The sequence below is a fragment of the Lipophrys pholis genome (assembly GCF_963383615.2).
Source record: "Lipophrys pholis genome assembly, chromosome: 13".
NCBI lineage: Eukaryota > Metazoa > Chordata > Actinopteri > Blenniiformes > Blenniidae > Lipophrys > Lipophrys pholis.
The window spans coordinates 19,539,173-19,556,548 of record NC_137632.1 but is presented as its reverse complement, the minus strand read 5'-3'; the positions used below and the strand labels follow the sequence as shown (position 1 = coordinate 19,556,548).

The window sequence follows — 17,376 nt, the reverse complement described above, 5'->3', positions numbered from 1 at the left end:
ATCGGAGATTACCTGCTTTTTCCCTTCCTGTCTACCTAGACCGCTGTCATGAAGGTGGGGCCTCGTATAAGATTGGTGACACCTGGAGGAGACCCCACGAGACGGGAGGCTACATGCTGGAGTGCGTCTGCCTGGGAAATGGAAAGGGAGAGTGGACCTGCAAACCTGTCGGTGAGTCACTCAGGCAGCCACTGACTAATAGGTGACTTATTCACCTGGGTGGAAATATATAGCAGGATTGTATAGGAGTTTGTTAGAGATGTTTATGTAATGAAACCTTGTTCGTTTTAAGAATAAAAAGTCTTGTGAAACAATGCTGGAGAGCTTTTGAAATTGTATTTCATGACATGATGGCAAGTAAAAAAAACTTGGTAAAAAAAAAAAGAGGGTGTGTTCCAGATGTAATTGACATCTTCAGCGGCTCCTCACGCTGGATATGTTTTACACACTCCCAGCTTCATCTGAAACAGAATTTTAAAAAAAGGGGAAAGTGGACCACTTTTAAACAAAGACTTGTTGTTTTAAGATAATCACTGGCTCAGGAGCTGACATGTTTTCATCCTGCAGCTGAGAGGTGCTATGACAATACGGCGGGAGCATCTTATGTTGTTGGCGAGACCTGGGAGAAGCCGTACCAGGGCTGGATGGTCGTAGACTGCACCTGTCTGGGAGAGGGAAGTGGACGGATCACATGCACCTCCAGAAGTGAGCAACACCTTGTTTCTTGGTTTGTTGGACACACTTTACACACCTTATGAGTCACGTCGTCTGCAGAAAATTATATTGCGTCTTTGTGGGGTCGCGCATCTCTCCACACACTCATTACTGAGTGCCGTGTAAGTATCCAGCAGCCATATTGATGTTACTAAGTGCAGCTTGCGATTAGTTGGGGCATCTTAAACGGGTTGCGGGGGAAATGCTTCCCAGCTGTGTTTGCCAGTTGAAGCCACGGCTTCCATCCTTAATTACGCCGGATGATGCAACAGATAATAATGAATGTAATTCCCTCATTAGCTTGTTGTTGGATACAAGACTTCAGGGTGGCCTTGGAGGCTTTTCAGCAGAGATCATCGGTAAATCCGTCAATGTGTTGACGTTATCAACAAGGGTTGCAGAACACAGACACTGCTGGAGGCGAGGAGGAATGGGTTCCCACACAATCACAGCGGACTCTTACAGGTTTCCTTTCGGCATTAATATTACTAATACACTGTCCCGTTTTCTCCTAGATCGCTGCAATGATCAGGATACCCTGTCCTCCTACCGTATCGGAGATACTTGGACCAAGACTGATGCCCGCGGACACCTGCTGCAGTGTCTGTGCACAGGGAACGGCCGAGGGGAGTGGAAGTGTGAGCGACACGCCTCACTTCACACCACGGGCTTCGGTGAGAACTGATTGCATCCCCATCTGTGTTTTCCACCCCTCCGCTCTGGCTCCCCACGTGCGAAGGGAGGAATGTGTGCCAGAGACAGATGTTGTGAGGACGGAAAGATAAGAAGTGTCGAGCGTTGAAGTGAGAAAGACATGCCTTGTAACTCGTGATCATGACCTCATGAGAGATGGACATCATATGAATGGAACTGGGGAATAGAAAAGAGAGAAAGTATGAAAAGTTAGCGGGGGAATGTGTTTAAAGTGGCTTGAAGCAATTACAGGGGGAAAGATAGAAACATATGCTTGTTTTGATTTAAGAACAGTTAAAAAACAAACATGTGGAGAACATCTCGTCTGTGAGACAGTGTAACTCTATAGCTAGTATTAACATGTAGACTGTTTTGCAATGTTACTCGAAATTGTCCTGCATTTACAGGCATCTATTCAAAGATGTTTATTCCTGTATTTAATTTAGCTGAGTCTTTGTGTAACTGATTTAAAGTGTCTTCCCTTTTTGTTTCTGTCTGTGGCTGTTTTGGTGGGGGAACGTTGTGATGTCGTTGCTGTGTGATGTCTAATTTAAGTCACATGTCACATTTGTAGGCGCCGGCTCTCGTGTGATCACCAACATCCAGCCTGCCATCTACCAGCCCGCCACCGTACCAGAGCTTTCACAGGAGGGACCTTGTAGGACCGATGCAGGACTGTCGTACTTCATTGGCCAGCGTTGGATCAAAAACCAGGGACAGAATCAGATGATCTGCACTTGCCTTGGCAGTGGAGTCAGCTGCGACCAATGGGGTTTGTTCTTTTTTGTTTTCACAAATAAGATGTTTCCAGAGAAAGGTCAATACAAGTGAAATTTCCAATGACATTTAAACATCTTTGTTGTGAATCAGATGGACCAGCTCCAGTGTATGGGGGCAACTCCGGGGGGCAGCCCTGCGTGTTCCCGTTCGTCCACAAAGGGAAAACGTACCATTCCTGTACCTCTGACGGACGCAGCGATGGGCAGCTCTGGTGTTCCACTTCTTCGGACTTCGAGACGGATCAGAAGTACTCTTTCTGCACAGAGCAGAACGGTGAGCACATGAGTTGATATTGGTACAGTGTGTAAGTTTATTAAAATTGATGGTTGACAAGCGATGTACCTTTTACCAACCATTTTAAAGACTGTTGAAATGGATCTCTTCACAAATATAGCTTCACTCATGCTTTATATAGATGGTCGAAGCCTAAGCTGCCTTTGCATTGCTGGAATACTTACCTGTTGTTTTTCATTTCTTTCTTATCCAACAGCAATTGTGACTACTCGTGGTGGTAATTCTAACGGTGCTCTGTGCCAGTTCCCCTACCTCTACAATGGCCGAAACTACACCGACTGTACCGCGGACGGACGCCGGGACGGCATGAAGTGGTGTGGCACAACCACAAACTATGAGGGAGAGCAGCGCTTTGGTTTCTGTCCCATGGCTGGTGAGTGGATTTAAGAGAAAAATTAGGAAAAGATGGAGAGAGAAAGAGAAACTGATGTCGATTTTTTTGTTGTTGTTGTTGTGTTAAGGGTCAATTTTGTGGCGCCGCATTGTTTTAAAATTGTATTTGAGAGTTAAAAGCATTGGCAAATCACCGACTGGATCAACAGTTAAATAGTATGCTGTGGCTGAAAGTGTTTGACAGGTAATCCTATTGGATTTGCACTAAATAAATCTCATTAGCACTCGTTTACTCTGATAGCCAAATTTATCAGTGTCAGCGCTTCCTTCAGGAATGTGCTCTTGTCTTGTGAAAGTGTCAATTGGGTCTCTGCAGGTGGCAAAATAGACTGAAGACGGTGAAGCTATGGGGTGTTTTGATGGTGGTCTCAGTCATATGAAGGAGTGATAGGATGGTACAAATGACAGCATTGTGCCCTGTAGTGGAGACGACCTACTGCTAAATTAAACAAGTTGTTCAAGTTAAAGTTTACTGTCTTTTAACAGTTGTATTTCAACAACCACGGCATTATGTTGGCTGTCCACTGTGGGTTAGAGTTTAGAGTAGGTGCCACATTATTACAAACATAAATGACTGGTCATGTGGGGCAAGAAATGTTTAGAAAGAGGGGGTGGAAAGAAACCTGTAATATCTCAGCGTTGTTTAACTCTCCCTTGAGGTCAGTGAATTCTGTTGCATCCAGATGTTTTGACATGGCACATTCTATGAAGAACAGACTCAAATCCCCCAGGAGTCCTTAATATGCCCTACCTTACACCAGATTAACTCGATTTAAAAAAAACAAAACAGTATTTGAACACCTCAACCTTTGTGATCACAGTTTGTCTTTGGTAAACAAAGACCAGCAGTTAGAGAAGCAGGGGGTCCTTTTTAAATGGACATTAATGACCTCACGGGGATTGTCAAAACAAATCAGGCTGTTGAGATGTCACTGGGGATTTTGAAACTGGTCTGGAGGATCTCCTGTCTCCTCCACCTGTGGCAATCTTCTTCAAAGGATGTTTAATAGGCTGCTTTGCTGTCTGCCATGTGCCTGTGGGATGGTGGGGAAACGTTGTCCAGCTGTGAGCCCACCTCCAGGATTCACCTCCATTATGCAAATTGTATCATTTACCCAATTATCATTAATTGCAATTGAACCTAAAAGTTTGCTGTTGGCAAAAATTCCATTCTCTAAGTTAAACGGTATCATTTGGTTAATTTCCTGTATTATGACAAGTCCAGCCCTTACTTGGGGATAAATCTGTTATGGACGGAGGGAATTGTTTAAGCTTCCACGGCTGTACCAGGCAATAACATTTTAAATGGCCTCTTTCCAAGTCATGAAGCCAGCCACCCCGAAATGAGCCCTGATTGCCTTTTAAAAAGCCAAATGCAGAGAGATTCTCAAAACAACGTTGACTTCAGGCCAAATGCAGTCAGAGTCAGACTGTTGGCTTTTCCTCCTGAGCCGTTTAAAAAGCCGTTCTGGTGAGACCTCTTGTTTCTGGAGAAAAAGATGAATGTTAAATTGTGCGCAGCAGCTGATTCCCCTCTGGTCAAGACAACTAAACACAAGCCAAACTGTATGAAGAAACAAGGCTTTATTCAAATGGCTAAAGAAACACACGCATCGGGAACCGAGAAAGTATTTTAGACCAGAAACATGTGCCGTTTATGTGGATCTAAGATGTATGATTTCACAATCACCGGTTTGAACTGAATTATTTGAAAAATGAACTTTCCATTTGTCCGTTTTACCTGTATGGCTTGGATGAATTTTTCATTTGCAAAAACGTATTGATCAAAAAACTTTTACATCACAGCTAAATCTGCATTGGTGGCCTGCACTTTATATAGTAACATTGGAATTAAAAGGCTATTTACAAAGTCATTGAGATTACAAGGTACCGATCAGCCATCACTGTGATTTTTTTTCAAATCTCTAATTTAGACTAAATTACTCTATGAAACCACCACCAAGGTACATGACAGTGCACTCCATTCTCAGCCCCTGTGTTACTGGTCCAGCTACATAATCTTAACTGCAGTCGCCAAACCAGCAAATAACCGTTCGTATCCAGTGGTCTGGAGCAGTTTGTTTCTGGCTTATAAAAGACGGCAAACCTCTCGTGCATCATTTTCTTCTCATTGACTAAAGTGAATATCAACTGTGCATGTACATTTTCAATTTGCTTTTTGGACTTTGACTTGAGCACAAGAAGTCAATAGTGTATGGAAAAAGATACCACAGTGGTCCAAGATGGCTACCTTGAGGAACTCCACTCTTTATAACCTCTAAATAGCTCAATGAAAACTGAAAGAAATCCAAACTTTCTTATATTTTCCTGAAACCGACTGATCTGTTTTTAAGCAACAAAAAGACCTTTTTGCCTTGCACTGTCGTACATCACAAACCACACAAGAGGTTAAAGCCGAGACGGAATTAAAGCTGTTCCACCACTCTCAGCCACACTCACACACTCGAGCCTAAAAGCAGGTTCGTACTTGTCGCAACCACTTTTATCTCTGTTAAAAAGAAATCTCCTTGTTCTTTTAATCGGCTGCTAACATACGGTGGACCCACACAGTCATCCATAGACACAACAAGGAAAGACAGCTGTTTCAAACTTTTAATCAGATTTCCTTTCCGATGGACGCAGGTGTTCTGGGAGGGTTATATCCTGTGCAGCTTTGTGTTGAACCAGTGATCTGCAACAGAGATCTGTCCATTAGCGTGTGAATGCTATAATCTTGATGCCGCTTGTGTTAACAAGAAAATCTATATTATACCTTTGTGTTTGAAAGCATGCCTCATTTTTAGATACTTTGGCTTGTAAATACAAGAGACAGTGTGGAGATTAACTCCATAGCAGCTCTCATCATCGGGGGTCGTGATGTAAAAGAAAGTGCTCTTCTGATATTTTGCACTGCAGCCCATGAAGAAGTGTGCACAACTAGTGAGATGGTGATGTACCGCGTTGGCGACCAGTGGGACAAACGACATGACGTCTTGGGTCACATGATGAGGTGTACCTGCGTTGGCAACGGAAGAGGAGAATGGAGCTGTGTTGCATACTCCCAGCTTAAAGGTGTGTGTTTGTGTGTGTGTGTGTGTGCTTTGTAATAGTTGGACCTAAATTAGAGTTCCCTGCGTAAAGGGGTGAAAGGTCATGTGGGATATAATGACTCTCATACTAAAAGGTCAGAAGTAATCCGGCACACCTGCACTGCTTGTGGCCTGACCTGCATCTGCGTTTGTTTCAGACCAGTGTAGCGTGGACGGCCTGACCTACGAGGTTAACCAGACCTTCACCAAACAACACGACGAGGGATACACGATGAACTGCACCTGCTTCGGACAGGGGCGCGGCCGCTGGAAGTGTGACGCCATCGGTGGGTGCAGACTTTATTTCAGCTTTCCAACTGTGTCTGAAATTGTGACAAAACAATATGGCGGCCTCCATTCATCCATTTACGAGAGCAGTGTGACATCATACACATAGGAAATGCAATGCTTCTTTCTAGTAGCCTCAGAGATTTGAGATGTTTTCATAGGGATGGAGCAGAAAAAGACCTGAGGGTAAACTTGGGATACTTTTATGGAAGATTATTGTCGATAAAAGGAAGATGGCTAAGGGCAGTGATGGAACATAGAAGTTTCCAACCATTTCAAAGCTCTGTTCTGCCACTGTGTTGCCTCTTCATGTGAAAATGGACTGTTCTTATGAAAGAACTGTCCAATAAGAGACATGCACATAAACCGCTTCACCAGAAGCATTGGTCTGGTTGAGTGACTAACACTGCGACTCATCTTTTCTGAGAAAGTGATGTCATGTTAATTTAGGAATTTCAAACAACTTTAAAAAAGAAAGTCATGTTTCAGAATAATGAACACAATAACAAATGAGATGCATTATAAGTTTGCACTAAGTCCAAATCTAAACCAAACACTTTTGTTTACATCTGTTTGGCTCTTAAAACTCTACATTGGTTGTTTAAAACAAATATCTTGTAATTCAGTGTGTTTTTGTGTTTTTTGTTGCCATCATTGTTGTGTTGCAACCAAAGACTCTTTAAGCAAAAGCAGTTCTGCACCAAGCCCCTCTAGACCAATCATAATGCTTCTCTTGTTGAATTATTCCTTTTTGTGTGACCTCAGATCAGTGCCAGGAGCCAGAGACCAGAGCTTTCTATCAGATTGGGGAGTCTTGGGATAAAGTCATCCATGGGATCATGTACAAGTGTTATTGCTATGGCAATGGTGTGGGAGAGCTCAGCTGTGAGCCTCAGCAGTCTTACCCTGGTAAGTTCAAACCTTTTATAACAAGCAGCTTTGCAATAAAAAAACAAACATATTTGATTTACCACTAACATACCGTTTGCGTCATCCCTCGCTACATTGTGGACTTAACAAATTGTGCTCCTGCAATGGGAAAGTGTTTGCTTAAGTCACCTTGAAAATGAGGCCCTTGACTTTGATGTGAAACAGACAGTGTTGGGAGAGGGGGTGTGATTTCCTCTTTTACAAGTACACCCCCCACTTTGAGCCTTTGTTCCTGCCAGCATGTGGCACATCCCCTGTGTTGTTGCCACAGCTGTACTCGACGGCAGCCTGCACGAGTGTGCATGAGCATAAAACACCGACACACGCTGAAAGCTCTGTACCGACAAAGCTACCGTACAGAGGGTTTTAATAGAAGGTAGTTCACATCGATTTTTAGATGAAATACTTAAGAGGAATTGATTTAACGGTTAAGTTACTGGATTCTTAATGACTTGGCTTGTTGGCTTTTCTAGACGGCTTTAATCATTTCTTTGTACATGCTTGCTTGTATTTATTCAACATATTATAACCTGGTCTTTTCAAGTCCTATCTTGGTCGTGAAAGATTTTATTTTATTTTATTTATTTTTTTGATTTTCATTGTTTTTCAAGAGACTTTTAAGCATGTATTTTTAATGACTGTTATGTTGCATAGAATGGTAGGGTTCTATGTTTTGTGTGCTATAATTTCACATATTTCAAGCCCGGGCCAAGTTTCATCATTGATGGAAATCAAAATATGGTCATCTTACTAATGAATTAGTTGGGTTGCTTCACTTGACTTGAAGTCTTTCTCAGTTTTGCTTTATTATGCAGCACCTTTTTTTTTTTTTTTGTTGGATTTAGACAGCATGCATCCCAGTTTAGTTGCAAACTCCAGTTTCCCTAGTTGCACTCAGTGTCTTTTGTTGGGTTGTGTCAGTATCCCTGGATCCCCGTAAACAAATTCCCATCTTGTATTGTTGTTCCTGTTGCCTTCTAATTCCCCCACATCTTCATAATGCTCGCATGTGATTTGCTCTTGGGTCTCTGAACTTGGCATTGTGGAAAATAAAAGCATTTCCAGTTCTACGTGAAGCTCTGAAGATACAGACTGCTTCGGGTTTGTCAGGTGTTGTTGTGGCCAACCCATTTAGACGTGCTTCTTGTTTGTTATGTGAGGCAGGTTGACGGGATACACAAAATGTAGGGCACTATTCTGCCGTAAGTGGCCATAATGGCAACCAGCTGTGAACTTGCTCCTTGTGTGTGCGCCTGGGCATGCAAAATACTGCAAGTGAAGATTTAAGGGCAGCAAGAGCCAGATCCAGACTTGAACTCGGTTGGCTTTTCTGTGTCGAGCACCATAAAAGGTAAAAATGGAAAACCCCCGTGTAAAGGGTTTTTGTGAAGGTTTTCACAAGTCTCAGATTTAGCACATGGCTTGATAAGATCTTAAAAAAGATGCATCTGGCGTCTACGTTTATCTCTACTTGACTGAAGTGCAATTTAATCTTTCGGGGCAATTCTTATTGTTGCGGAGACTCCCAGCATTGCCTCCCTTTACTGTGGTCCTTATCAGTGCATTTCTGTGCATCCAGAATGAATGGCTGTTATGTCTTGTGTGTTCAGTGTAACGTGTGTGTGCTTATACACTACACAAAAGTGTGTGCATGTGCAGGAATCCACTGCGAGTGTGCATCCGTTTTCATGCACCTCCCACATCTGATTCTACACAACCCTTCGCCTCTCCAGTGGCCTGTGGGTCTGTAATACGCAGTAATTGGTCCCAGATTGTTTTTGAGGTTTTGTGTATCTGCAAGCAACGTCTGGTTAACCGAGCCACTTGCTCAGAAACTTTGATTACAGGTCTGCTATTTGGAAAAGTGGTTAGGAAACCTCAATTCTTTACAAAAGCTACTAGTTTCTATCAGCACAGCTCATGTCAGGAGCCTGCTTGCCACATGACTTCTGTTTACATTAAAGATGACTTGATAGCCTTCTTTTACTTTAAAAACTTCCAGATCTGACAACTTTTGAGCTCCGGCTTATGGCATTGACCCTCTTCGGTGTCATACTGACTTGCTAAGCTCTGGGCAAGTTTTGGAAATCAGTACACTTTAGATTGACAGCACACTATTAACTGAGTTACATAAAGTAGCAGCTCAGAGTAATGACCAACACAACTTATAACCACACTGTTTGTTTTTTTTAAGTTGGTTTGCAAACAGACATGCACTAATAGGATGGGGCAGCTGTTAAATGTTGTTTGGCCGCATACAACAGGAATCAATATAACTTATGAAGTGAAATTGAAGGGAAAAATCACTCTTTTGTGTTCTCTGTTTGTCTAGACTGTTGTGGCACCACACGTGCAGAGGTGGCGTTAAATCAGTGGTTACCATCCCGTTTCCTTTTTATAAAAATAAATAAATAAATGTGGACCCCCCTCTCTGACATCTGATAAACATTACAGTGGAAGTGACACCCACTCTCACCAAGGAGCCTTTAGAATAAAGCATTGGACAGTTTTTTTTTGATGTAGATTTGTTTTTCAAAAAACGGGTAAAGCTTCGTATCTTTCCTGTGGTGATAATTTCGGGGGACCACATTTCCTCTGTACTTCTGGATTGGCCATATTATATATCCTCACATTATATCATACCACCTCTCTGCACTTTGAGCTCTATAATCTAAAAAGTTAATTAATTAATTCAAAAACATTATTGCAATATGACATAAAAAAAATTTGGGGGTGAAACAGCATCACTTCTTACCTGATTATAAGTTATAAACACAATGCAAGTCACTCTGTCAGTGATTGGGTAAGTGCTACTGACAGAAACATGCCCTAAAAAGGAATAAAGTGACTCCTGCTTACTTGCACATGTTTTTACATACTTTAAAGGTGACATAACAGGAATTATGTTGCATTTTTAATTGAAAAACACTATTTTATTGCAGTAATCATAAGAATAAAAAATGTGAACTGTATAATTGCATAATATTGATTGTTACGTGACTGTACATTGTAAATTTCATAGAGAAATTTTGTCAGAGAAAATAGTGAGGTTTAAAAGCTTTCTACATTTCCCCGTTTGCTTGGTTGGTTTACTATATTAGCACTGTGTCTGTGATTTCAAGGGAAGAGGGAGACTATGACGTGTGATAAAAGAAAAGCTTCGGAGTGGAGAAAGTAGAGTAAAACTCTTCCCGCTCTTCAGCAGTTGACATGGGAGCTGGAATCTCACACGGAGCTGTTGATTTTCCCCTCTGTTCTGTGTCCTGCTCTGGAAAATACTGCCGCACACTCCGTAGCACTCGGGTTATGCGAAGCTGTGTGTTCTCCGTCATTTGTGGGATTGTGATTATGAAATGTACAATTTGCAGGAAGTAAAGGGTGTTGATAATGAATCTTGATTCCTACTAAATCACATGAGTGGGATGAAGCAGGTCTGATTTCTTTTGTGTAATTCTCTGTGTTTCTCTTGCAGGCGGACACCGTCCTGTCCAGGTGATCATAACAGAATCAGGAAACCAACCCAACTCCCACCCTATTCAGTGGAACGCCCCTCCGTCTGCCCATATCACCCAGTACATCCTGAAATGGAAAGTGGTGAGTTTTATAAATGTCGAGCTGACAGCGAATCACGACCTCTTTCAAATGTATGGAGTATAATGACGTGTGGAAGCTTCTCAAACACGCCGATCAGAAAGACTTCAGACAAGGAGACAATGCTCCAATGTGGATGTCTGGGTGCTTGAGATAGTCTTACTCGGATTGTTTTTACATTCGTTTGTTTGATTTCAATGCTCGTCACCGTTTTCCAGAAACACACATCCAACCCATGGAGGGAGGTGGTGATCCCTGGCCATCTCAACTCCTACACCATTTCCAGTCTGAAGCCGGGCATCACCTACGAGGGTCAGCTGATCAGCGTTCTGAGGCTTGGACGCAGAGAGGTCACCCGCTTTGACTTTACCACCAATTACGGATCATGTAAGTTGTTGGATCTGGCTTTGGCTTGTCCAGTTTATTACTACTTTTATGTTTCACGCCTACTGTCGAGTATTCAGCTGAACTCGTGCTGTAAAATATAGAAAAAGAATCCTGAAGACCAGGGTCTGGGTCTTAAAATCGAATCTGTATTTTTCTCTATTTTAGTTCCATAAATCTTTATTTAACAAGCCTGTCCTCACAGAGATTTAAAGCCATTTTTCCAGTGTGTCCTGGCCACGGCTTCTGGTCCTAATATTACAAGCAGTCTACCCTTGCATTTTTCCAAACTTGTCCTTCTGTTTCTCCCGTAGTGGCGACAACCCAAGGTGAGACCACCCTGCCTCCGCCTATGATCGACACCTCGGAGTCGGTGACTGAGATCACCTCCAGCAGCTTCGTCGTCTCTTGGGTCTCTGCCTCCGACACAGTGTCTGGTTTCAGGGTGGAGTACGAGCTCACTGAGCAGGGCCAGAGCACTGGACAGCCTGTTGTGCTGGGTAAGTGCAGACCCACACTGAATTCAAAATGATGCAACCTCCACTGCCCCTTTACGTTGGTCTGAAAATCGTTGACCGAGTGATTCTCTCCGATCAGACCTGCCTCGCTCATCTACCTCAGTCAACATTAATGAGCTTCTGCCGGGAAGGAAATACACTGTTAATGTGTATGAGGTGACGGATAGCGGAGAAGACAACCTCATTCTTACAACTTCACAAACAACCGGTGAGCTTTTTCTTTTTTTTTTTTTTGTCTGTGCCTCTGTTACTTTTCCTGGGTTTTTTGACACTCCCACCACATTTGACTGTCTCTCTCTTTTTCTTTGTCTTTATATTCCTCTCTCTCTTCACTTTCATCTCCACTGATGTCTCTCTCTCTTTCAGTCTTCTCTCTGTCTCTCTGCTTTTGTCTTTCATTGTGTCTTTCTTGCTTGTCTGTCTTCCACTTGTCTCTCTGTGCTTCCTCACTGAATGTCCGAGTGTGTATTACATATTAACGAGGCATAAACAGTCCTGCTAGTAAAGAAACGTGTGCTTATATTTGTAGATAACCAATTAAAAATATATTGCTTACATAGAAATAGAGGCATAAAGAATTTTTTATTATTTTTTTGGGTCATATTCACACCTCCTATATTCCAATAGCACCTGATGCACCCAAGGAGCATGAAGTGGAGGATGTTGGCGACACTTCCATTGTAATTACCTGGGATAAACCACTAGCTCCTATCACTGGTAAGTTCTAATCACATTATTTAAGCATTGTCTTGATGTTTTGAACCTTTTTCTGAAGTCGTCATACAGAGCTATGCATTCTGTATCCTCCGCGCAGGCTATCGGGTCGTCTACACGCCGTCAGTGGAAGGCGAGAGCACCGAGCTGAATCTTCCCGATACCGCCACGTCGGTGACACTGAGTGACCTTCTACCTGGGAAGATGTACAACATCAGTATCTACGCTGTGGAGGACAGTCTGGAGAGTGAGCCCATCTTCGTTCAGGTCAACACCTCTGGAGATCCGCTGCCAGGTACGGGGCCGACGCTCTGGCAGAAAGTTTGAGCCAGCTGGATGGGTCGATGTAAAAAGTCGGTAGTTTGCCTTGTACTTGCTTACTTTTAAAATCATTTATGTCAAAACGGCAGAAATCAACTGCATACCTGCAAAAATTGTGCACCTGAGCGATATTGTCCATATTGCCGATTTTAAATTGACCTCTCATCCCCACACCTACCAAAGCCGTTGGTTTTCATGCAAATGTAAAAATTTTGTGATTTTCATGGAGGTATTAAGAGTTTTCCAATGGAAAGTGAAGTCATGGAGTGCACAGCTGTTGGGCTCTTCTTCTGCTTGGCTGCAGTTTGGTAAAGCGTTTGCGTGCCAGGTTGAGCATGCTGTTTTAGCCAGTTGCAGATGTAGGAAAAGTGTGTTTGTACAGTTTGTGTGATGGACTGAAGATGCATGACCTAGTTGAGAATTCCCGTCACCACTGCGTGCCAGACTATGCTCTGCTGTGGCACAAGTACGCTACGGCAAATCAGCCATTGTTAAACTTAAGAAATATATATATTTTCTTTTTTTGGTAGATTTTGTGATAAGTGTTACTCAAGAAAAGTCCATACTGGCAGAGGATGTGTGATACATTTTTCATGGATGTAGTCGACATGTTCTCTGTTGGCTCTGTAATTAACAGTCAGCCTGTTCCCTCCTTCACTCCCCTCACTACGATACGTTAAGAAAAGTTGTATACATGTTCCTAACAAATGTGGCACCCTTTGCAACGGTAAATAAACAAGCTTTCTGAAGGTATAAAATTAGTTTAAGAATTGGTCTCCTGAACAGAAAGCTTGTGTTTGGTTTATATCTGGCAAACAAATCAGCATGTGATGAGAAGTCCTGTTATGTCAATTATTGTACTTTTTAAGCTCAGTTGGAAAAAAAAAAAAAGCATCATGAGATTCCTGAATCAAACAATTGCTTAATTCAGTTAAACCTTGTACTGAACTCTGGTTTGCAGCGGTCGGAATGACTAAAGATGAGCCAGTGCAGCTCTATCTCCTGTGAATTAATTTGACCTTCCTTTTTCATTCTTTTCTTTAATTCCATCTCCTTCACAAGCCAGAGCCCTCTCTCTTTCTCTCTCCCTTGCTCTTATTTACAGCTGTGTACTCTTTTAAGACATTTTTGGTGTGTTGTGTCAACCACTCTGTCCATAATGTGAGGCACTGTCACCATTTGGCACTTTCTACATAGCAATTGCCTTAAAGCGGTCATGCCCCTATAAGCATGTTGTGTTTCCATATAAAGCAGCGTGCGCTTTGATGACCTGCGCCAAGTGACTCATGAGAATGACTCGTTATTTTTATAGTCATGCAAGATAAAACTTTGATCCATGAGGCATATGTCCATATATCATCATTTGTTGATGAACAATATCATCTTTACGAGGAATGCAGTTTGATGTTGAAGTGTGAAGCGTTCAGATGCTGGGGGATATTTAAACTCTGTTTGTTTTGTGTCTTCTGTTAACGTATTGGCTTCACCTGCACTTTATTGGGGGTTTAAATCATGAATTATGGGTTTTCCCCTCTTTTGGTTTTCCGTGCATTCACTGAAGCAAGTTCACAAGTGATATTCCAGCTATTTACCCAGACGTGTTGCTCACAATGGAAATAATTGTAGTGAGATGAATGTTGCCCTAAGGCAAAGAAAAGTCAATCTTATCTGCTGAGTTTGCAATTGTATTTTCACGCACACCCAGACAGAACAGGGCGCTGTGTTTAGACACGCATCAGTTGCTTTACACTTGCTTAGCTTCGATTTCGATAAACACAAAAGTGTCATGACTTGTTAGACGACGCTAAAATTTAGTAATCTAACAATGTTGATTCATTTTGTTCTTTTCCACAGATGAAATAGCTTCTCCCACCGACCTGCAGTTCTTTGAAGTGTCTGACAAAAAGATAGTTCTGACCTGGACCGGCCCGACCGGTTCCGTCTCTGGTTACCGGGTCACAGTGGTCCCTGTGGACGAGTCGGGTTCTCCACAGAGAGAGATGACGCTGCCCGTCAGCCAAAACTCCTACATTGAAGTGACGCACCTGCAGCCCGGCACACTGTACCGCTTCAACGTCTACACCATTCATAACGGAGAGGAGAGCCTGCCGCTTGTTGGGGAGCAAACTACAAGTATGTGTTGGTGATGTCCGGGAAGTGATGTTCAACAACGCATGCTTGAAAATGTACCTGTATCCAACAGTGTTTGTTTATGTCCCTTTTCAGAGCCAGACGCCCCCACCGATATCCACTTTTCCAACATCACTGACGACAGTGCAGTGATTCTGTGGTATGCGCCCCGTGCTAAAGTCACCGGCTACCGCCTCTTCCTCACTGTGGAGGGCTCTAACACCAAGCAGCAGCAGCGCCTGCTCGCCCACCTTTCCCAGTACACCCTCCTCAACCTGAAGCCTGAGACTGAGTACACTGCCACTCTGCACGCAGAGCAAGACAACACACTGAGTGAGGGGGAGACTGCTGTCTTTACTACTGGTGAGTATCTCTCGCATAAGCATTTACTTTTGACAACCTCAGAACAAACATCGGAAACTGCTGGTCTGAGTGCTTGAATGTTGCAGTTGAGATTATTCCTTCATTTAAGTTATTTTCCAACCTTCTGTTATATTGTAAATTTTTTACTGCAGACTGCACATCCATTTTCTATAGCGGGGGTCTGCAGCCTGCGGCTCGGGAGCAACATGTGGCTCTTTAGCCCTTCATTAAAAAAAAAAAAAAAGCTTAACCCAAAATAGTTATAAGGCTCAAATGTCAAAATAGTCTTAAAAACCGAAGGGTGAAACTGCTAAAATCAGCTGAAAATGTAATGAAATGTTTCCCATCCTAAATTGTAATTGAAGCTGCAAATTTTGTGTATGTATATTCAAACTATACATGAAACTTAAGTCATGTTAGCCTAATTTTAAAGGTAAACGTGTTTTGCTACTCCACTTACATTTGATTTGGTGAAAAGTGACAAAAACAGCTCTTGTGGTCATGAAGGTTGCAGGCTCCTGTTCTATACCATGTTGTCCATCTCATGACCAGGGCCAGTTTACAATAGGAAGAGGGCAGGGTACACCCAGTCATCATTAATTATTTATGATTAAGAGACAATAATTCACCTCATGCAGTCTTTCAGCTGTCGGAGGAAACTAAAGTATCCATGGGAAACGTTTGCACCCACAGGGAGGACATGCAAACTCTAGACCTATTTTCACCACATGGCTAGAGTGCTGGCCAACAAACTGCTGATCAGCCTCCAGACACTTATCATTGGTCTTTGTAATGACTAGAACCCTTTACTCTGCGTCTTTCTAGGCCCTGCAATGGGAAACGCTCCTACTTTCAACACTGATGTGACTGATACCTCCATTATCATCTCCTGGACTCCAGTTCCTCACATTGGGTACAAGGTAACCCGAGCTATTCTTGGTGTGCTGTTGACCTCATTGAGTGTCAGCAAACATGGGGGCTTCTGACCTCAGAGATAAATCTAATTGGCTCGAATATCTCACACCAGAGATGAGACTCCGCTGAAGGCTTACATCTCCTTGGGAAAACGGCGACCTCTGACCTTTACCTCCTGTATCCATGATCTATCTCTCCCTCTCCTTCATCTTTCCGACTCTGTGCTCATCCATTTTCCAGTTGACAGTACGGCCCAGTCAGGGTGGGGAGGCCCCAAGAGACGTGACCTCTGACTCAGGAAGCATTTACGTTTCTGGCCTCACTCCAGGAGTGGAGTATACTTACAGTGTCCAGCCAGTTGTGAATGGATATGAGCAAGGAACTGCAATCACTCGCCATGTTGTGACACGTGAGTATAGTGTAAACCCAGGGTCTAGCATCCAAACTGTTTTCACTGAAATCCCCATACAAAAAAAAAAAAAAAAATATATATATATATATATATATATATACTTTGCTGAGTGCCAATAATAAATTAACAGTGGAACAATAATGTAGTAGCTCCTGCCAACAACGTAATCTCTTTGGCCAGTAGAAACGTGATAAAGCCAATAATGTAATAACTTGCTAATATATTAAGCAAATAAAGTAAATCCATAACTGAGAGACTGTGTTGCATAGTGTATCCTCAGTGAATATAACTCTCATCCACTATATCTGTTTTTGATTATAAAACTGCAAAAAAAAAAGCTTTAAGAGGATTATAACATTTTCACATTATTTCTAATTCTCTTTCAATGATGTAATGATTTTTGGAATTATATGCAAGTTTGTCAAATGTTTTAATGCGATATCATCCAGTTTTTATGTTGTTGGATTTATTACATTTGAAAATGGCAAATGATTACCTGGTTGCCCATTATATAGCTTCATTTGTCATTATATGTGTCATATAATAGAATTACAGGTGCTGCCCCCTTGTGCATAATAAAAATACTGCGAAAAAGACAATAGTACATATAATATAAAAATACTCGTATCATAAATAAAAAGTGTAAAATGGTGGGCAATTGAACACAGTTTGTCCCTGAAGCTGCGGTTTGGACACTTCTGCAGTAAACCAAGTCTTTACTTTCTTTACTGAACTCTGTTCTTCTCTCCAGCTTTATCTCCTCCCACTGATCTCAACCTGGAATCCAACCCGAACACTGGTGAGCTCATCATCCACTGGAACGGAGGGAGTACACCAGGTAAACGAG

General features: G+C 42.4%; 1 protein-coding gene across 1 annotated transcript in view; it reads left to right on the top strand.

Annotated features, from left to right (window-relative positions):
* fn1a (fibronectin 1a) overlaps positions 1-17,376 on the top strand; it is a 32,170-nt gene that overhangs the window by 1,748 nt on the left and 13,046 nt on the right. The window contains exons 4-23 of the mRNA XM_080478828.1: positions 40-171; positions 568-705; positions 1,230-1,388; positions 1,982-2,179; positions 2,278-2,460; positions 2,678-2,854; positions 5,791-5,946; positions 6,122-6,250; positions 7,017-7,160; positions 10,654-10,775; positions 10,991-11,159; positions 11,471-11,656; positions 11,754-11,882; positions 12,302-12,391; positions 12,489-12,683; positions 14,564-14,842; positions 14,936-15,202; positions 16,028-16,122; positions 16,358-16,526; positions 17,281-17,367. Of these exons, the coding sequence (XP_080334954.1) occupies positions 40-171; positions 568-705; positions 1,230-1,388; positions 1,982-2,179; positions 2,278-2,460; positions 2,678-2,854; positions 5,791-5,946; positions 6,122-6,250; positions 7,017-7,160; positions 10,654-10,775; positions 10,991-11,159; positions 11,471-11,656; positions 11,754-11,882; positions 12,302-12,391; positions 12,489-12,683; positions 14,564-14,842; positions 14,936-15,202; positions 16,028-16,122; positions 16,358-16,526; positions 17,281-17,367 (3,204 nt within the window). The remainder of the gene's footprint in view (positions 1-39; positions 172-567; positions 706-1,229; positions 1,389-1,981; positions 2,180-2,277; positions 2,461-2,677; positions 2,855-5,790; positions 5,947-6,121; positions 6,251-7,016; positions 7,161-10,653; positions 10,776-10,990; positions 11,160-11,470; positions 11,657-11,753; positions 11,883-12,301; positions 12,392-12,488; positions 12,684-14,563; positions 14,843-14,935; positions 15,203-16,027; positions 16,123-16,357; positions 16,527-17,280; positions 17,368-17,376) is intronic.